Source organism: Centroberyx affinis, unplaced genomic scaffold (genome assembly GCF_046629955.1).
Source record: "Centroberyx affinis isolate AG114_WGS23_722 - 3 ecotype Tasmania unplaced genomic scaffold, CSIRO-AGI_Caff_v1 ptg002929l_1, whole genome shotgun sequence".
NCBI lineage: Eukaryota > Metazoa > Chordata > Actinopteri > Beryciformes > Berycidae > Centroberyx > Centroberyx affinis.
Genome location: NW_027281048.1, coordinates 325886 through 347500, shown reverse-complemented (window position 1 = coordinate 347500; position 21615 = coordinate 325886). Strand labels below are relative to the sequence as shown.

The following is a 21615-nucleotide window of genomic DNA, read 5'->3' as shown; positions in this document are numbered from 1 at the left end:
GATTCAGCCCGGTCTGAAAGCAGGCTGTACTGTAGCCTACTCCTTCATAGAGCTACTGAGAGAGTTACAATTATAAAGTTCAATGAGGCTCATATCAATGCTTATCTCTGTAGCAAACAGAGAAGCACATGGAGACTTTGTGAGAAATAGACATTCTGAATATTGTATATATATTATATACACTTCTGTACATAATGCTGACTCTGTGTGTGTGTGTGTGTGTGTGTTTGTTATGCCCTTGACTACTTGGTCAGCCAGGCTGCCATGTGAATACAGGTCCTCAGTGCTGATACCTTTCAGAGAATAGTCTGTGATAACTGTTACTCAGTGGCCAACGGTTCAAGGCCAATAGATTGGTAGGTCTTTGTAATACACTGGGAAGGCAATGGTGGTTGCAACTGCTGCGCGCACACACACACACACACACACACACACACACACGCTCACACATGCATAGAAACAGATATGTGGAGAGGTGCACACACATATAGCACGGACATAAATACACACAAACACCATGCACATGCTCGCACATATGTAGACACTCAAACACACACACACACACACCTACACGCAGAGGCCTGAAGGCCAGTTGTGATGATAATAATAGTGATGGTAATTACATTCTAACAGGTTTGATAAGATTAGAGCCAACACACGCCACACATACATAGGGATAGAGAGAAGTATCCCTCTCTCTCTCTCTCTCTCTCTCACACACACACACACACACACCTCATCTGAACATGTCCATGTCTAGGTGTGTGTCTTTATGTATGTGCAACCATTTAGAGTTCTCACAACCCAAGATCTGTGGGCATTTCCGCATTTTTCCCCCCTCCAAACCCCATCACATCACACTCCCTTCATGTTTCTTTCCCAGGAAGACAAAGCATTCTATCTAATAATAAAGACGACGTATTGTTCCCCAGAACATGTAAACATGCAGTAGATTATCCATATGACCACTCAGTACCTTTTAAGTGGACAGTTATCCACTTTATCAGTGAGACACAACTTGTACATGACTTGATGAAACGATCCCAAAGGAACATCAGACTTCTCACTGGACAACTCATAAGGAGTTTCAGTAGAAAGCCATGAATGCAGATGAATCTACTGCTGCTGATTTTGGGGGTTTCCAGGGGTTTGCTCCTCTGCCCCTCCCCCCCTCTGCCAGATGTTAACAGCTGGTTTTAAGTTGCTGAAGAGCTCCAGAGGTTCCTAGAAGTCAGGAAACCCAACCCCCCCTCCCCCTCCCCCTCTCCTTCTCCCTCTCCTCTGTTTGAAGGAAACGCTTCGGACTCCAACACAGGCCCCACTGTGGAGATACCACACTCTCTCACACAGCCAAACACGTGCAGGAGTGATCACACTCACACACACACACACACACACACACACACACACACACACACACACACACACACACTTCTATACCGTCCTCCAAAGGGAGACTGAACATTTAACATATTTCTCTCGACGCCAGCCAACTCTCTAACAAAATAAACATAAATGTCATAAATATTAGCAGTATAGCAAGGGTCATTTATATTAGCTGGATAAAGAGGTATTCATTTATTGTCATGACCTTACTGAGATGTGGCTCTAGGGGGGGATTACAGCCCTAAATCATATGGTGGAGGTTGGAGGCCCTGGCCAGTGTAGGCATCAGTCTTGTTGGGCTAAACTAACATCTAAATGACCGGAAAATTCAACATACGTACATTTCAGTGTAACTAACTCTGTTTTGTTTGCTGAAAGATTTCGAGGAAAAACCTCTGGCCCGTGTTCAGTTTGAAATAGAAAAAAAGGGGATTTAAATAGGTTTGCCCTGCTTGTAGAGTAATAACAGGACTTACCAGGCAGATCTTAAGACTAGTGGTTCTGTGTTTGTACAAGATCGCCTCCTAGTGGACAAGCAGCAGCATTACATCCTGCAAATTAAATGACTAAACATGCTTTAAGCGATGGTTTATGGTTTATTTAGGCCAAAAATTCAAAGCTTAGCCAATCATGAGCCTTTAATGAACCCAAATTTGATTAAAAATGCACCTAATGAGAGTAAAGTGGGTTCAAGTTCAAATTCAAGTTCATTTATTCATATAGCCGTGGGTCTATGTGTGGGTTTATGTGTCATTGCATTGCAACAGGTTGGTTGGCATTGGATTTGGATCAAAGCCCAAGAGATCTAAACTCATTGGGCTGGTTTTGGATCTATTCGTTCTCTAGCTCTGGTACTATTGGTAACTATTCTATGTAAGTCCATCCAAATTCACCTGAAGTAATAGAATAACAAATCAGACAAAGAATATGAATCACTTTTACTGCAATTTATTGTTACCTTTTGCGACAGTGACACACCACAATACAGACAGATCCCAATAATTTAGTGGAGAAAACGCTGATGCTTTGGTTGTACGTTCTTAAGTCTACTTAACATAATGAAGAAGGTACAGTACATTAGACTGGAGCGCTATACACACATGCATAGACAGTGTACTCTAAAAATACTCTATACAGGATATCCAACACCGTACAGCCGTCAGGCATTCACAAGCAGAGAAGAGCAACTGTCCCTCTGGTCCTTTGTCTTGAAATCAAAAAACATAAAAAGTGCCAAACTACATTAAACAGTCAGCCGTATTGAAAGTCTAAAATCACCACACAACACTGAAGTAGAAGCGATTAAAGTTACAGTACTCATTGATGAATTAAAATTCGAAATTGTTTTTTGTCTACAATCAACAATTATAAGTGCTTATATTGGAAGAGTAACAGGTAAGCAGCACCAGTGCGGAATAAGTTGTTTTGTACAGTATATGTGTGAGAGTGAATTGGGCTCAACTCCATTTAGACTCAGTCAAATAAGTGTGGCGAGTTGCTAAAGAGGTTCTGAGAAGTCTGGAAACCCTCCTCCGACCACAGCGGGCCGCGTTTCCAACTCAAACAGCGAGCCCCGGTCAGAAATATGTGATGTACACACACCTAAGTAATCACTCTGGCTCCGTAGCGGCGGAGTATTAGAGCCTGCCGTTGCAACACATCGCCCCAGTGAAGCAGAGGTGCAATATCAGGTTTGTTTACGTCCAGAGGTAAGGTGAGGTGAAGCCGTAGCTTTAGGCTGGGTAGTAAGGAAACAGAAGTTACTTGTTTCTATCAGTTCTAACTTTCCAGGTCAGTAAAGGTCTCCTAATAAATTCCAATTAATGTAGAAAATGGGAAAATGTATGCCAACCTAAATCTGGGTAAATATAGGCTAGATAGGAAATAAATACAGTAACTGATAAATCACTGATTGCACTGTGTGATAACATGTCAACATGTTATAACATTCAATTAAATTTATTTTTATTGGCAATTTAACATGGTTTTAATGTAATTTCATTTTCCAAGTGCAATGAACACTTTCTTGGAGTGTGTTCCCAACTTATTTTTTCTAGGCCACACTTTTCGCCTATAAAAACAAACAGATACGACTATTTGTTATTGGAGTTGATCGAGTAGCGTGTGAACAACTGTACACAGACACCATTCTTAGTAAAACTGACCAGTTCTCAGAGGAGCCTCCCACCTCCTGCATTCTGAGTTCCAGCTGAGCCATAGATGGCTCTAGCCACAGAATTTTGCAACGCAGAATTAAGACGGCAAGATATAAAAGCTCAATTGTATCGGCATTAAGACTTTGCTTTAACCTGGGCCACAGCAGATAGACAGTACAGGCCAACATAGCATAATGTGCATAGAACATATCCTAATTAACCTGTGTATTTTATGTTATTGTTGTCTTATATTATTGTATACATTGTTTTTTTCTTTTTCCTTTTTCTATTTGAATGTCCATATGACCAAACAAAATTCCCCTCTGGGGATAATAAAGTTTGCCTGTACTTTGTATTGAGGCATGCAAATTCCCTTCTGTTTGACGCATGTGACATTTGACTGAGAGTGGATGGAGTTGACACAGATATGGTTTATCTCCTGTAGGTTGTGAAGTTTGAGTTGGTGGAAAATCCCTTTATGCCCCTTTTACTCTCCTGTTACAGCTTAGGACTCCTCGTCGGTGGCACTGGGGGAGCGCTCCTGGAACAGAGACGACAGCGGGAAAGAAGGGAATAAAGAGCGGAAAAGAGATTATGATTTGGGAGTAAATTCATTCTACATGTGTGATCTTCCACAGTGCTGCTACTGCACATGTCTGATGTCTGCCAATACAGTGCAGCTGAACAGAAAGGAAAGTGAGACTCTTGATCTATACTTATTCCCTAACCTAAACCTAATCCTAATTCTAACCTTAACCCTAAACCCAAGTCCTAACCCTAAACTAACCCCTTGAAGAAGTGATGATTTCCTCACTCTAAAGGTCTAAAACTCAAACTGGTTCTCACAAGGCTAGAGGTACACACAATACAAGTACAATACAATAACACACACACACACACAAACAGTGCCTCACCTCCTCCTGCTCCTCCTCAGAGTCATCATCGCTGACGACAGGCTTGGCTCTGGTGCGTCCTGTCCGTCTGTTGCGTCCCTTCCCTCGCTCTCCGCCCTTCTCCCTCCTGCCCAGACGGATCTTCACCTTCACAGAACGGGCTGGAGAGGGCACACACACACACACACACACACGGTTACTGTGTTACTAAAACTAAGCCTAATCCAAGGCATGAAAAAGCATTTTAGTGTAATCAAAAATATGAAACTGAACTGAAACTAAAATGTCTACCTCAAAAACTGAGGTAAAACAAAAATGAACAGGATTGGGTTTTTTTGTTTTAGTCATTTAACCATTGCAATATTGCGTGCAACGAATGGGCCCTGATCAGCTATCAATATACTATGCACCATGGTTATCCAGAGACAATTTGTCAATTTGTCTGCCAGTATAGACATAAAACAGGTCTTCTCAACACATTTCATAAAGTCATGGCCATTGAGAAAGTAAAACTAGAACTCACAAACACAATCTGAAAACAAACTGAGACTACTGGAATGGAAATAAAATAAGAATAAAAATGAAAGTAAATAAAACTATAATAGTCCTGGTGGTTGATCACACAGGGAGATGCAGGTGAACCACAAGCATCCTCATCCTATTTTTTTTCTTGGATTCTCAGTTGCCTCCTTTGTCCTCCCCTCTCTTCTCATTTCCTCTGCGACTGTTCTGCCCCACGCGCGCACGCTTACATTCGGACTCTGAGCCTTCCTCCTGCTCCTCCTCCTCCTCCTCGCTCTCCTCTCCTTCACTTTCCTCCTCCTTCTCGATCTTCTGCCTCAGACTGGTGAACACAGACTGGAGCACGATGGAGTCCTCGTAGATCTGCTCGCATAAAGACAACATGGTGGAAAAGAACTGCTTGTATATCATGTATGTATAGGTTACACTGACAGCATGTGAACGTATTCCACATCTCGACATCATGTACTACTAGCATTATGGCCTTTCAAAAGTATCATTTTTGACTTTTGAATATATCGCCCCCATCAGGCCAATTAGTGTATTTTTTCAACTCCAAAACACAGTGCAAAACATGCATCATCCCTCCAAGTTTAGTCTAAAATCGAACAAGTGGAGTCTGAGATATCACAATGGACCGACCCCAATTGCATGGGTGCTGAAAGTAGAACAGATACTGAGGGAAAGGTGTATACGCTGCTCAGCTGTGTGTGATGCAGACTGCAGGTCTCGTCTCACCAGTGATCCCTCCAGGTTGAAGGTCTGAGCGTTCTGGAAGAGCAGCATGACGTCTCTCTCCAGGTCGCCCAGGCTGCGGTACCGGTGACTCCGAATCCTCTCCTACGGCAAGAAGAACAATACATCACTTTGTACGTATTTGCATATGTGATTGATAATGTGTATATGACTTTGTCTACAAGAGAGAAATGTGTGTGCATATCTGTAGATCTCATACTGTACATGCTTTTGTACTGGACTGTAAATTTGTAGATCTGTAAACATCTTTTAACCTATAAATCTGTTAAAAGTCAACATTTTTGTTGTTGCATTCTTGTCTATATCCTGCAGTGACTGAATTTCCCCACAGGGATCATCTTCTACCTTGATCTTCCTGAAGTCGACAGGCTTGCGGATCAGCTCGTAATACTCTGGCAGCTCTTTGCGGGACGGCAGCTGGATGAACACCTCGCTCAGCTGACGCCCGCTGGTGCTGCGGGTAGTGACATCATCAAGGTGAGCCAAACACACAGATTATTCTGTAGAGGTCCATTTACCTTGCGCTAAGGGCCGGGGGGGAAACTGTCAGCCCTGATTGCCATTCAGTTAAAGGGGCATTAAGTAACCTATGACCTTTCTTGACCTCTATCAGTGACCAAGGGACTGCAACAGCGACAGTTCTCTGGCACAGCGTACGGTGGCCTGTAACTGACAAATAATAAAGTCACATTTTCAGCTGAATTCAGTTTCAGGAATGTCTAGCGAAGACATAATATATCACAATGCCAAATACTGTTATAATAAAATTGCTTTGTCATTTGCTTTTGCTACGAGCCAAACGAGTGAGTGAGTGAGTTTTGAAAGCCAGAAATCTCAGCACCTGGCAAAGCAATTGGTGAGTCATTGTTATTGATCAACAACCCTAAAAACCCCCTGCAGATACAGTATATTGATACATCATTTTGTGCTACGGGGCAGTAAAAATCTGACTTATTACACCTTTAATATGTGTTAATGCACCCAAAAACACGTTCTCTGCTAAACAACAGTGTTCCTAGAATAGCTCTGTGGAGAAACCCAACAAGATGTTGCAGCTAACAGAAACTGTTGAGAAACTAATTCTTCAGTTATCTTCTCAGCCTTGTTAAACGCAAAAGCTTACAAGATGTCAAGGAGAGTGCACCCAACGCATTGGATACGCAACGCAGATAGATTTATAAAAAAAAAACAGAAGGGAAGGTGGGGGTTATTTTTGGAACGCGTTTTTGCCGGGTGATATTTTACACAAGGAGGTATGAAAATGAAAAATACCTGTGCAAACCCCTATCATACACGTATTATTGTTTCCCAAAGAATTATATCCATATATGTTCACCTATATGTCATATATGAGACACACACACAGAGAGCGAGAGAGAGAGGGAGAGAGGGAGAGAGGGAGAGATACTGGGTAGGAGCTGTGAGAATATGCGTACCTCCACGCAAGCGACATTTTATTTTGAGCCTTAATGTTCTCAGCGCACCATAGTAGCCTATTAGCTTTAAACAGAGTTAAATGTAATAGCATTTATAGATGTGTGCGTTAACATCCGGCAAGCCTGATTTTTATTCTAGTGGAGTAATTAAGTTTCCATATTGTCACCATATCGTACAGTAATGTGGGAATAAGAATAATAAAACTGACAAACTGATCAATCAATCAGGCTTTGGCTTGTTGTACACGTCTGGCCCAGGTGATGACGATGCTGACCAAAGGAAGAAAGATTTCTCAGGAACCGTTCTTTTCCTTCTCTTTTTACACTTTTCCCTGTAGATGGATCATGGGCAGAGTGTCGCCCTTCTTTTATCCGCAGCTCTGCAAATTTATGAGCTGGAAAGAACGTAACTTCTATAATCCGTTTGCCTTGTTTACTGTCAGATTGGAGAAATGCGTGTATTTTATTAACTGACAGAATGAAACATACCGGAGTGTGGGGGAAAGTGTGTCCCCACCTGCGATTAAATTTCAATGATCAGAGGTGGGGAAATCAAAAGCAGAGGTAGGGAAATCCCCCCCCCCCCCCCCCCCCCCCCCCCCCCCCCCCCATCCCCCCAGCAAATCGCACCCTGGATACGCATCTCAGAACACTTCAGCGTGCGCCAGGGACAGCTCGCTTCCGCTACCTGTCCTTGTACTTGATAACGGCGTCCACGATCTTCTTCATCTTCTTGGTGAGGGTGGGGGGGTTGGGGGAGAGCTTCTCGGCGGGCGGCCGCCCCCGTTTCCTTTGCCTCTTCCCGTCCTCGTCTTTGTCCCCCCGTCCGCGGCCCCCCGACGAGGAGGAGGGACCGGGCAGGTCCAGGTCGCGGTCCCGCTTCCTCTTGCGGGTCGTCTTCTTGTGACGCACCTCCTCCTCGATCTCCTCCAGCGTGCCCTCCTCGATCGCCTGCGCAGCGCGGAGAGACGCAGAGACGATGAAGAACGTTAAATCGCCAAATGAAAGATACGGAAAACAAAAAACTGCTTTATTTAGACATTTGCTACCCAACCCCCACAGCCCTAAAAACTACCATCCTCTCCTCTGACATCCTCTTTGTCCTCTGCGGCCGCTCACCTTGAGCCACTGCTTCTCGGTCAGCGAGTCGCTGTAGTCCACCTCCTTGCGCTGACGAGACCCTCGCCCGAACATCTTCTCCTCCTCCTCCTCGCAGGTCAGCCGCTCCACCTCGGCGTCGTCCTTCATGATCCAGGTGGGCAGCTCGTCTTCCTCCATCAGACGGGGCTTCCGCCGCGGGTTGCGGGCCTCCTCGCGGCGCCGGTCCAGGTCCATGCGCTGGGAGACGGAAAGGGAGAAGACAAAAAGGTAAAGGGAAAGAAACGAAAAGGTACGGAAAGGAGTGCGGTTGAGCTGGAGCTTACCTGAGCGTGGATGGTGTATATGGGATATAGGTGTGTTTGTGTGGTGTTACTTTACCTCCAGAGCACGCACACACCCACCCACACACATACACACACACACACTGACCATGAAGTGGTCGAACTCTTCCTCACTCCTGGCGATCATCTGGTTGACCGTCTCATCATCCGGAACCTCGTCCTCCTCCTGAATCCGGCATACAAACATCAGCAACCGGAACATAAAAACACACATGTAAGTTCATTATGCTTTCAGGTTGTTATGGAAAAACTGTGCTGCTGGTGTAAGGGATAGTAGTAAGATGTATACACACACACACACATGCATGCGTGTACACACTCCTTGACCCCAGACCTCGTCTTGTTCCTCGTGCTCCAGGATGGCCTGCAGGAAGGCCCTGCGCTCGTGGCTGGAGGATTTCTGGTCGAACATGCCAGCCTGGATGACCTTTTGGTCCACGTTAAGTTTGTACTTGGCTGCTGCCAGGATTTTCTCCTCTACACTGTTGACGGTGCAAAGACGCAGAACACGAACCTCGTTCTGCTGGCCGATACGGTGCGCTCTGTCCTGGGCCTGCAGGTCCTGCAGAGCAGCGTGGGAAGAGGAAAGAGAGTTAGGGTGAGAGTGACACCGCCATGCCAAATATCATGTAATAAGGTGTATTATAGAGGTATGAGTCTATATAGTGAAGGTTCAAATGAGGGATTGTTTACACAAATTGTAACATGAATTCTCCTTTAGTTTAGGGAGAATTTGGCAGAAAACAATATTTTTTTCTTCCCACCATTCTCTGGTTGAGCTCAAACAAATTGACTACTTGTAATTATCTAATCAATTTTTCCGTAACCCTGGATTCTGAATGTGAGGCCATATGAAGCATGTATCTGTATACTGTCATGTAATGTATATTGCATGCAAAAACTATACTGTATTTCAAACTATCTTTTCATTTTTACTGTAACTGACTGCTCCCAAGAGTAAAAATAATGTTTCATGAGACTGAGATCCAGCCAAATTAACAAATATATTGTAAATGATCAAAACCACTTTTTCCCCAAATCCTGAAAAGCTGGCTTTTGGAAGATCTCCCAGCCTCTGGTATTGTGTTTGACATTTTGTGTGTGTTTGAATAAACACACATCCTACCTGATGTGGGTTCCAGTCGGAGTCGAATATGACCACAGTGTCCGCAGACTGCAGGTTCAGGCCCAGGCCTCCAGCTCTGGTGCTCAGGAGGAAGATGAAGTACTGCGACTCTGGGTCATTGAACGTCTTCAATAACATTCCTCTATCCTCAGCCTTGGTCGTGCCTGAGAAGAAAGGGGAGTGAGAGAAGAAAAAACAAGATCAGGTGGTATGAACGAATTGGAATCGGGTTAGCGGAGAGCAGGAGAAGGAATGAGAAAAGGAGAAAAACTTAACACACAGATATACAGACGGACAACATTTAGAGCATTGACAGCAATACACACATAGACAAATACACACACACACACACACACGCCCACACTCTCACCATCAAGACGCAGGTACTTGAAGTTGCGATAGGCAAAGTAATCCTCCATGATGGTCATGAGCGAGGTCATCTGACAGAAGAGCAGCACTTTGTGGTTGGTGGCTCTCAGTTTGGGCAGGATACGATCCAACACCTCAAACTTCCCTGATGCCCGATACAGGTCAGGACTGGCACGGGGGGAAGGGATATAGGGTTACACGGTGAGTTAGTATGTGTGTGTATGTATGTGTGTGTGTGTGTGTGCGCTGTGTGTGCGTGCCCTAACGCCGAATACGAATAAATGTAGCACTTACCCTTGGACTATCCCACCAGAAAATCCCAAATGCTCAGAAAATGATTCCTGCAAAAATCACAAACTGAATCCATATTATCACATATACACAGTCATATAGTTCAGTGACGTGGGTTTGATTTGAAGCTCATACTGTGTATTTCATAAGTGTCCTACAGAAACCTTATATCTCCCAAAAGTCAGCCTTGCGACAATGGAGAAAAAACTGAGTGACTTTCCATTTTGATGTCTATGGGTTTTGGGGGAATTTACAGAGCATTTTCAATGGTTTAGTCGGTCCCAAGATCATGAAGCATCTTCTACATATGAGAGACAACCAGAGACAACACCATCCGTCAATTACAGTGAAACAAATGAATAATTGGAGACAAAAGGCGTCCGACATCGATAGCAGCGGTACCTCTATTTGTTGGAACATGTACGGGTGGTTACAGATCTTCCTCAGCTGCATGATGGTGTTCATCAGAGTCTTTGTGCCGCCTTTACCCTAGAATACACACAATGACACAAAATTAATGGTGTATCACATGTCATCCTATCCTATTATATCAAATCTTTCCATGCTGCACAAACTCCAGACTCAAAATGCTTTGACTCTGGAAAAAATAGAGGCAGAAATGACGCCCTCACCTTCTTGTCTTTCTCTGATCCGTCCGTCAGCAGGACCCCCTTGGCCTGCATGTGCCTGTACAGCACCCTCTGAAGAGACGACATGTCACACTTGATCACATACTCCACCTGAGGGGGAGAGAGGAGAGGCTGACTGACCGAAAGAAACGGAGAGAGCGAGAGTAAAGACCTGTCTGCAGGTCTTTACTCTCGCTCTCTCCGTTTCTTTCCGCTCCGTTTTCAGTCGTAGATGTGTTAACATGTTGTCAGTCTCCCATCCATTAGGAGATCAGTGGGACTAATCTGTGTATTGCGTTGCCATGCCTTCTCTGGAAGCTGTGCCTCCACTTCCTTCTTCAGCCTGCGTAGGAGGAAGGGGCGGAGCACTTTATGGAGACGACGGATAATCAGGATGGTCTCCTCTTCGTTCAGGTCCACCTGGAGAGAGAGAGAGAGAGAGAGAGAGAGAGAGAGAGAGAGCGGGTTAGGAAAAACTGAGGATTTCTAAACCCACCTACAGCTTTCTTTAAAAAATCAGGACCTAAATATCTTTCTGATATCAATTCAAAACAGTTTCCAAAGTTCTTTCTGAATTATGTCACGCAATTATGGGTACAGATCTGCACTGCGATGTGAAAAGGCCGACAGTGCCTCACCTTCTCTCCGGTCATGGCGAAGGGGGCGTTGAACCACTGCTCGAAGGTGCTGCAGCTCTTGAAGATGGTGGGCAGGAGGAAGTTGAGCAGCGCCCAGAGCTCAGGCAGCTTGTTCTGCAGCGGCGTGCCGGTCAGCAGCACCCGCCGCGGGGCCAGGTAGTGCGTGTTCAGGACCTGGGTCAGCTTACAGTGGTGGTTCTTCATGCGGTGGCCCTCGTCCACGATCATGTACTTCCAGCGGATCTGATGGGAGGGGAGGGGAGAGGAGAGGAGAGGAGAGGAGAGGAGAGGAGAGGAGAGGAGAGGAGAGGAGAGGAGAGGAGAGGAGAGGAAAGGAAAGGAAAGTGGAGATCACAACTCTAAAATCAAATGATTAGCAAATGAAAAAATCTAAAGCAACAAAGTCTGGATGCAGCCACATGTTCATGTATAGAGAGACAGAGAGAAAAAGTGTGTACAGTATGTGTGTGTGTGTGTGTGTGTGTGTGTCCGCCTGCCTGTGTCTGTGTGCCTCTCACCTTGGCCAGGACTTGTTTGTCCTTGATGATGTACTCGTAGGTGGTGAGCAGGACGTTGAACTTGCCGCTGCGCAGCTGGGGTACGAAGGCTCGCCTGGCAGCAGGAGACCCCTGAGGACACACACACACCACACACAGCTTTAATACCCAAACAATAACATCAAGTTCACAATATTGTTTTGGACACGAGGAAAGGCCACAGCACATTTTTTTTTGGCTTAAATGAGGATTTCCATATGAGAGCTATGTTGCAATGCAGAGATTTTTAGGTACTAGTGTATATACCTGATGACAGCGTATGCCCAATGTTTTGTACATGTAACTGTCCCTATATATCCCTAAAAAACTACAAAAACCTCCTTTTAAACCCGAATATTTTTTTTTGTTTTTTGCTTTGATAAAGTGTGCAGAAGCTGTTTTCCTTCCTTAGTCCTGCCTTCTTCCAGCACCTTTTCTGAGTCTTTCTGTGTGTGTGTGTTTGGGTGGAGTGGCTGCTCAAAACTCACCTTGTAGGACACTTTCACAACCGTCGGTGCCCACTTGTCAAACTCATACACCCAGTTAGAAAGAGTTCTGTCAGTGAGAGAAAAACTACGTCACAGTTTCTCCTGAATTATGAGGAATTTTGATGAGTGATTGTATTTGTAGTGGTTGTGGAGATAATTGGCGAGGTGAAGAAAAATAAAACCTACAGACAAACAGACTACTGCAAATAATGAGGTTCGGCTCACGAGAGAGGTACAATGATGAGGTAGGGCCCATTGAGGCGTTTGTACTCCATGAGGTACGTGATGAGGGCGATGGTCTGGATGGTCTTCCCCAGACCCATCTCATCGGCCAAGATGCCGTTCAGGTTGTTGTTGTAGAGGGACACCAACCACTCCAGACCTTTAATCTGACAGACAGGGAGGTTAGATATGAGAGAGAAGGAGGTGCAGAAACACAGGGAAGAGTCAGAGAGAGAGGAAAGGTGGGGAAGACGAAACAAGAGGAGAAGGTAAGTTCTATCTTCAGTATGTTGTTTCAGTTCTTTCTGGTCTCCAATAGATCACTTAATTCCCCTTTTAATGTCTTGTTTAATGATTGTTTGGAGCATTAAGATGCATAGTTTACCATGTAATTGAACAATAAAGAATTAGGGTTAAGACTTAGCCTCTGTTTATCACGTCTTTGCCTCTGCTTGTGGTACCTGGTACTGTTTCAGCTGTCCGTTTATCAACAGAGTGGACTGTCTGTCCACCCTCTCTGTGACAGCGTGAGCCACAGAGTAGTAAGACTGGAGCCCCCGGGCGAACGCCGCACTGCCATACTCATCATCCACATCCTGCTTAGCATGCCTGTGGAGGAAACACATAATCACTTACTGTATCTTCAATTATAAGCTATATCATATAAGCCATTTGGTGGAGACTTTTATTCAAACCACCTTATGGTCCCATGAGTGGATATGTTTTTTATATGGGTGGCCCCAGTGGGAATGACAGTAATGAAGGTACGCCATGACTCACTCGATGATGTGGCGGACATCCACCTCCGACACGTCCTCACTGTCTGGGTCTGGAATCTTCTTCTTCTCCTCCACCGGAGCCGCCGATGGCTGCGGCTCCTCCTCTTCCTCCTGCCAGAGGGCGGGACCAACAGCTTTGTCAGTCAAAAGGTGCCTCTTCTCCCGCTGGAGCGGTGAATAAGGAAAGTGGCTTCAAAGACGCTTTAGAAAACAACCCACCTCTTCCTCTTCCTCCTCCTCGCTGTCTTCGCTGTCCGAGCGGGGGGCCACCTCGTAACTGCATGGACATACATGCAGACATGCGTGCTCAAAAGCATTAATAACACGGATAGAACCTCGACCCATATATCCCAACAGTAATAAATCCTCATGTACATGTCAACTACACCCCGTCCACAAAATAAATGAAATACAAAAGACTCCAAAAACAGCTGCCCATAAGGAAAAACCACAATCACCCCTCTACACACACACACACACACACACACACACACACAACCCCCTCCCTCCCCTCTCTCTCTCACCCTGGGTTCATCTCCAGCCAGGTCTCCAGCTGTCCCGCCTTGGGAGCGTCCACACCTGTCAGGATGTTACCACTGTCCACATGGATGACCTTCACCGGTAGGTCACTCATCTGGCTCGTCTCATCCAGAGGCTGCAGGGGGGAGACAGCGTGAAGATAAAACCAATGATTCTGCCAGACTGTGACAAATATCTTTGGACTGGGCAAGTAAATACTTACGGCATGTAAACTCACTTTGCTAGTGCCTATCCTAATCCTTCAGTTCCAGGGTTATTATGCTTTACTTCAGTGGTTTTAATGCTACTGTTGGTTGGCCTAGTTGGAGCTCAAGTAACTATCCAGTGACATTTTAATACAATGTATATTAATACTAACTTTTAGAATGGAGCCTCTGTATTGATACTGGTAGATAGAGACATAGTCAGGGTGTGATGGGACACTGAGCTAACCAGAATGCAACAAATCACCCAATAATATTTTAATATGGTGTGTTTATACAAGCTATTCGAATAGAAGCCTCTAGCTTGACCATGGGGGAAAGATACAATGCAGTGACATAGTGATTTTGGACACCAACGATCAAAATGCAACAAACTAGCCAATAAAGCTTGGTGTCAAATTTGATCCACGCTGTATTCGAAAGGTCTCTAGAGGCTAGAGAAGGCAACAAAACAGAAAGTGACGCTTCTGAAGAAAGAGCAAATTCAGCATATTTGATGAAGGTTGAATTTACAAAGTTAGCGATTGTAACCGCTACCACTGCATCCGCTCACCTCTCCATCAGGCCCCAGTGCAGGAGTCTGGCCCTCTGCATTCTCCAGCTGCAAGACAGGATGTGCATCATGTAATTTGGTTATATAGTCAAGTAGTCAATTATTGTTAATTTTGAGTTGTTATAGTTAACCAGTATACCAGATTAGTGCAGGGGGGCAGGTTATAAAGCAGTTGTAAGTATTACTGAAGTTTGGGCATGACAATTGAATTAGCTAAGAAGTTAAACTAATATTCAATAAAGCTGGTTAGTTTTATGTGTTGAGTGATAGTTTTGAATGATTATTAGGGACTCTGTCCATTGCTAGGTCTTTTTACAACAGTGTTTGTCAGTGATCTCACATGCAGGCCATCAACTGGCTTAGATTACTAACACAGGTGCACAGTTCAACAAGGACCTAATAAAAATCCTACAGTCGATCAGCAACTTCAGCAGATCTAGAGGGATCTACATGTAGATGCTTGCCGAGTCTAATCTCCTTTGAAACAAAGTATCACCTCTGCCTCTTTTCACCATACCTTCTTCTTTTTCTTCTTCTTCTTCTTCTTCTCCTTGAGGGCCTGCACGGCCTTGTGGGCTCTGACCAGCTCGGTGAGGTTGGCCACGTATTCGTCGGTCTGCTGCAGCAGATAGGCTAGACGCTTGTCCTTCTTCTGGTCAATCAGCTTCCGGTAGCCCTCCTCATCCTCAGCCTGGAGAGACAAGCAGATACAGGGTGTGTTATGTGTGTGTGTGTGTGTGTGTGTGTGTGTGTGTGTGTATACCCAAACATAAGCACGGTATGTGCATGCTTGTGTGACGATTAGAATTTGCCCTTACCATGAGCCTCCTCATCCTCTCTTTCTCAATGCGCTCATTCTCCTTCTTCTGCTCCCGTTCAGTGTTGGCATGGTAGGTGGCCACAGCTTTGGTCAGTTTCTGAATCTTGCCTGTGATGGAGCGGTGGTACTCCTTGAAGTCTTTGGCATGCTGCAGGATGCTGTTGAGGTACTCCTGCAATTAGAGTGGAAGTAGGGAGGGAGGAGAGGAGAGGAGAGGAGAGGAGAGGAGAGGAGAGGAGAGGAGAGGAGAGGAGAGGAGAGCTTCATAGTCTGTGAACTATCACTCAAAAAGTACCACTTACAACATTATCCCAGGTAACTTAGCTGCAGTGTGTTCTCCTCTACCTGGTGTTTCTGCCTGCGTTTGCGCTCCTGCTCGATCTTCTGCTGCTTCTCCAGTTTCTCCGTGATGCGGGCCTCTCGCAGGGACTGACGCTTGCTGCGCTTGTAGGCCTTGGCATCAAGGGCAGTCTCTAGAGCGGTGTCCCGACGCATACACACCACCACCTCTTGACGCAGCTGTGGAGAGGTGCACACACACGTACACAAACACACACGCAGGCCCATCATTTCCACCACCGAGCCACAGCTGTAAACCTCCTCCTTCACAGCGGTGATGTAGCGCTCACCTGTCTCTGGAAGTTGAGTAGCCGCAGGGCTTTGAGCTCTATGGTAGCTTTGGTACGCAGATCGCCGGCCAGAGAGCCGGGCAGGTTCTCCAGCTCAGCAATACGATGGGTGATACGAGCCTGCAGCCTGAGGGAGTGAAGGCTAGTGAGTTACAGTTACTGTTATTCATGTTGCATGTTTTAGCTTTTTACAGTTTTATCTTTTAAATACCTACATTAAACAGCATGCATCCACAAGAGAGCTTGCTCCAAGTATGCTAGCGTTTTTTGAAGGCTTTGAGAACTGAAATGAACGAAAATCAAATGATGCATTGCTAGTGATCTGTTAAAAAAGTTTATTGTATAGTATAACGTTTCATCAGATTAAATTTGTCAAAGCTTTATTTAGTCGTATTATTCTCATCAAGCCAGATAATTAAAGTGAGATGGAAGAGGCGTTCCCGAAACGGTCGGCATACCTGTACTCCCGCTCCTGCAGTATCTCCACTGGGTCCAGGCCGCAGGGTTTCTGGATAGGGGTGATGCGGTTCTGCTTGGCGTGGTGAGGCATCATGGGAGTAGGCTGTGCCGGCTGGCCGGGGGACTGGGTCTGGGGGGGCATCACTGGGGAGGCAGCGGGGGGAACCGAGGGGGGAGCAGGAGAGGGGCGGCCCGTAGGCTGAGGGGGGATCAACTTCTGGGGTGCGTTGGAGGGGGCTGCTGCGTTCACCATGGGGCCTGGAGGGAACAGAGGGGATGAAGAAGGAAAAGTCATTACCATGCTGTGGTTAAATAATGCTCCAGTCTATGCAATGGCTTTACAACTATAGTTTGACTGATGTGGGATTTTGAAGGCCAATAACAATACAGATGTTTCTTTTCCAAGTATTCAGTGTTTCCCCAGAACGTTATTCTTGTCAGGGTAGAAAAATCCTCTAAAACAGCATTTAGACATTAATGGGACACTAAAACTCTCCCCTATTCACAACCTGTTCTTGGGGTAATAAATGCAAGTACTGTATTTCAATTTGTGCTGACAAAAATAAAATTTTTGCCCTTTTGATAACTCCAGTAATACTCTGACTAGTTCAATAGTGAAAGGGACAGTCAGCCTATAACAGACCTTAGAACAGCACCACATACCCTCAGGCCAGGACTTGGGAGGTCCGTTAGGGTTTTGTCCCTGCATCCCAGTTGGGACCCCTGAAGGGCCCGGAGGAGGCATGTTGGGGCCCATCATCCCTACAGAAGTACAGAAGTACAGAGTCTGTACAGTCCCATGGTGCATTTATGGCACAGTTCTTTCTGAATATGAGAGGAGGATTGGGAGAGTTGTGTGAAAATATGCAGCTAAGGTGTGAAGATTCATTGTTAAAGTTAACACTTCAACTTTTACTTACTTACAATTAGCTACTGCTCAATAAAGAACGGATGTGATGTGACATGACATGTAATAACATACAGGAATAGAGGAGTGAAGTGTGTCACCCCTGACTGACTGACTGACCTGATTTTACCTCTTGATGACTACAGCAACAAGGCAATAACACCATGGTAAAAGACATGGTCAATGGAATGTGATCTTCTTTAATCTAAGGCATCTTCTATCAAGAAACCTAAATCCTTTCAACAAACTAAAAAACTGTAGATTCTCTAGATTTGTATTACACCCTACCATCTCTGTACCCCCCTCACCGTGAGGTCTGCTGTACCCTGAGCCCATGGGTCCTGGTCCGGGGCCTGGTCCCCCTGGTCCCCCTCCCGGCCCACCTCCAGCTCCAGGAGCCAGGGTGGGCATGGGCTGCTGCTGCTGCATCCCGGGCATGGGCCTCTTCCCCTGGACAGCCATCTGCAGGTGGTCCGGCAGCGGCTGTCCCCGGGCCAGCATCTTGTAGGCCATGATCTGGGCTCTGAGCTGGTGCAGCTGGTTCTGGTTGAAGGGAGTGGGGCCGCCGGGGCCGCCGGGGCCGCCGGGACCCCCAGGACCCCCGGGGCCGGCAGGTCCGGCGGAGCCGAGGCCAGCTCCAAGGCTAGGAACGCTGGTTCCGAGGCTGGGGCCAGGGCTCGGGCCCGGGCCGGAACTACCTGGGGGGCCGGGCCGGGTGATGGGCCCCAGCGTCTGTTGGTCTCCACTGGGGCCGTCTAAGGGTGCAGAGGCAGAGCCGGGGCCACCAGAGGAGGAGGAGGAAGAAGACGATGGCATGAGGGGACCAGAGGGGGGACCGTTGGACGGGACGGGGCTGGAATGGTCCGAGCCACCTAATGGAGAGTGGTAGCCTAGAGGAGACAGACAGACAGACAGACAGACAAACAGACAGACAGACAGACAGACAGACAGGGCGTGTAGACACAGTGGTGAATCACTCATCTGAGGATTTACACACAAGCCTGCAGTGTAGCCTGGGACCTCTGAGCTATTCCCACACACTATTAAATTGCCTGACAACCTGTTCTAAGTCTTTCTTGGGTTACCAGCTCTGTTCCACAAAGCTGTGTACTAAGCCTGTCTGACTGCCTGTCTTACCAAGTGTTTGATTTATTTAATTCCCTGCGTCCCTTCCCTGTAGTAGGTGGGGTGTAGGGGCCAAACCACACCTGTAAGAACCTTGTCACCTGACTGTTATCTCTCCTTTAGTTTTGCCTGGCTGGACTGAGCTGTAACATAGTACGGTTTCTAATATTTTGACATTTAAAGAGAGAATGTTAAGATTTGAAACCAACTGTTCATGGTTTCTTTCATAGCTTGCGACAGCAGGGACACTCCCCATGAGCCAGCCAGGCCGCATCGTGACTAAACCAGCAGATAAGACATCAGGCTTACAAACAACTGGGTTACACAACGCTGGAAAGGATGATATTGCTTAAACTGAGGCTGTGCAGTCTGCCTACCTTGTGAGTGTTGGTCCAGAGGGCTGGGTGGAGGACCCATGCCGCTGTGGCCGCCCTGCCTCATAGTGAGGCCCTTCATCTGGCTGAACCGGCCCTCCTCACTCATGCTCTTGTCATGCATGCCCTCCATGGGCTGTGGGGAAAGTTACAACAGTGTTAATATATGATAACATGAAACTTTATCAATACCTGCAGGGAAATTAGGTCATTGCAGCATCACAAGTAACATGATTCATTACTAACATGAATTAAGTTACAGTCGTTTCTGCAGTTACTCGCAGTTGCACACAGATGTTACTAGCAGTCATGATTGCTTAATTAAATATGAATTACTAAATAAAAAAATAGAATATAAATATGCATTAACATTACATAATAAAATAAAATAAAAAAATATCAGTATGTATCCAGCATGAAATAGTGGAACCATTAGGAAAATATAATTCAGAAATGTAGAATATAACAATAAGAGAAATGTAAAAACTGAAGAAGAGAGTATGTGAATGTACAGCAAGATACATGATGTGTAAATGTGCATTGTATTCACTTGAACAAGTCTACAGATGGGCATATATATGTAGAGAAAGTGTTGAGCCGTGGTGTTAACATCCTATACAGTTGTCATGGTGAACTCTAATAATGAAGATAGCGGCTGCCGCTCTGCATCAGTTTCCTATACTGGAGGAAGATAGAATTAGCAGTATCACAACGAGACATTAGAAATGAGGTCCCAGGTGAAGTGTGCCAGCCCTACTAACAAGGCTTTTCAGCTGGAGAATTCAGGGTGTCCTTACTTTGTGCAGAGGGTGCATGTTGTCCTGGCCGTACCCAGAGGGCCCGGGCTGGGAGTGTCCGGAGGAGGGGGGGCCGGGGCTGGGGCCCATCATGCTGTGAGAGGAGCCAGGGGAGGGACCGGGGCTGGGGCCCAGCATAGCCCCGGGAGAGGGGCCCGGCCCGGGGGAGGGACCCGGTCGAGGGGTGCCTCCCATGGGGGGGTCTGGAGTTGACATCGCCCTGGATCTCCTGCTCCTGGGTGAGCAGCAGGGACCTGAGAGGGAGGGAGAGGGAGAGAGAGAGAGAGAGAGAGAGAGAGAGAGAGAGAGAGAGAGAGAGAGAGAGGGAGGGGTGGGGGGCACAGAGAGAGAGAGGTGGGAGGGGGGTGTGGCAGAGAAAGGGAAAGTGAGTAACAGAGAGGAAGATCATCTTTACAACACGCAAACGAATGGCATTGCAATCGCCAGTGCAAAAGTGAGCCATCTGAATAAGCATTCAGTGCCTTCATAAGAGAATACTCCGTTAATTATCATCATCATAGTAATGATAACGCTGGCTATCTATCTTCACCTATGTTTTCTGATGAATGAAGTGGGTGCACAGTATTGGTAGGGTATGGTTTAGTTTTTCCCAACGCCTATCACATGTAGGTTCTTCATTCCCCTGCTGCGCTGCACCAAATCACCCGTTGAGCGCAAAGGCAATTACAGCTGCAGGGTCTACGGCTGAACTTGAACTTGAGACAGGGAAATAAATTATGTACATGAGCCTATGTTAGAGAGAAATCCCTTCCATGGACCATGAAAGGGTGTCTCGTTAAATATAAAAAGGGGGAATGGCGGACTGTGCTTGTGCGACTGACCTACCCGCATCAATAGGACCAGGCAGTCCTTCGTGAATTTCTGCGCTCCTAAATTGGTATTTAGGCTAGATGATAAAGACGCAGCGGTTGTCGCAATTAAGTATACTCACCCGCTTTGTAATCTGCCTCGAAGCGTTGATTTGTTTCACCGACGTGGCTCGAGCGCCCCCCTCCACCGTTCCTATGACCGAATGTCTAGTCACGGCTGCACGGTAATGCGCATGCGTGCGCAGCGATAGCAAGGCTCTGTGTAGGCTATTAGGATGTATCCTACACACTGTACTGTAGGAATACAGTGTTTTTAAATACACACTATAATTTCCAGCTATACTCAAATCTTATTTTCGTCAATATCCACTTACAGGGTGTCTGCAAGTTAAATTTAAGACTTTTTAAGACCTTTCTAAACTGGAACAAATGTGATAATGAAACCCTAAAGACACCCTGATTCTAAGTAAAGCATGAATCCAAAATATGCAAAAACAACCTCAAGTTTGGAAGATTCATATAGGCCAGTAGTAGACCTACTACTTGACCTACTGTACGTTTTCTATGTTCTATTTCCTAATGGTATTTCAGAGGAGAGAAAATATTCTACACATAGATGATAGCAATTATCTCAAGTATCCTGATGCAGGCACCTGCATAAAATATGGGTCAGAAGTTTACCAGGTCACATATCAAGCAAAATATTACT

The 21615-nt window shown here is 46.0% G+C and overlaps 1 protein-coding gene across 1 annotated transcript; it reads right to left on the bottom strand.

Annotated features, from left to right (window-relative positions):
- Positions 1-2346: 2346 nt before the first annotated feature.
- LOC139658579 (transcription activator BRG1-like) lies at positions 2347-21121 on the bottom strand. The gene is made up of 34 exons (XM_071536708.1): positions 21029-21121; positions 20077-20330; positions 19283-19415; positions 18089-18670; positions 17537-17635; positions 16873-17131; positions 16415-16541; positions 16131-16304; positions 15784-15957; positions 15483-15656; positions 14966-15013; positions 14194-14324; positions 13889-13946; positions 13671-13780; positions 13352-13499; positions 12894-13057; positions 12669-12735; positions 12163-12273; positions 11645-11887; positions 11313-11426; positions 11010-11117; positions 10780-10866; positions 10381-10427; positions 10088-10254; positions 9718-9881; positions 8893-9153; positions 8680-8757; positions 8269-8487; positions 7838-8100; positions 6059-6167; positions 5696-5797; positions 5188-5320; positions 4457-4596; positions 2347-4083 (listed from the first exon to the last, which is right to left on the bottom strand). The coding sequence occupies exons 2-34, from the start codon at positions 20290-20292 to the stop codon at positions 4048-4050; spliced, it is 5046 nt and encodes a 1681-aa protein (XP_071392809.1). The 5' UTR covers positions 20293-20330; positions 21029-21121; the 3' UTR covers positions 2347-4047.
- Between the last annotated feature and the right edge of the window lie 494 nt (positions 21122-21615).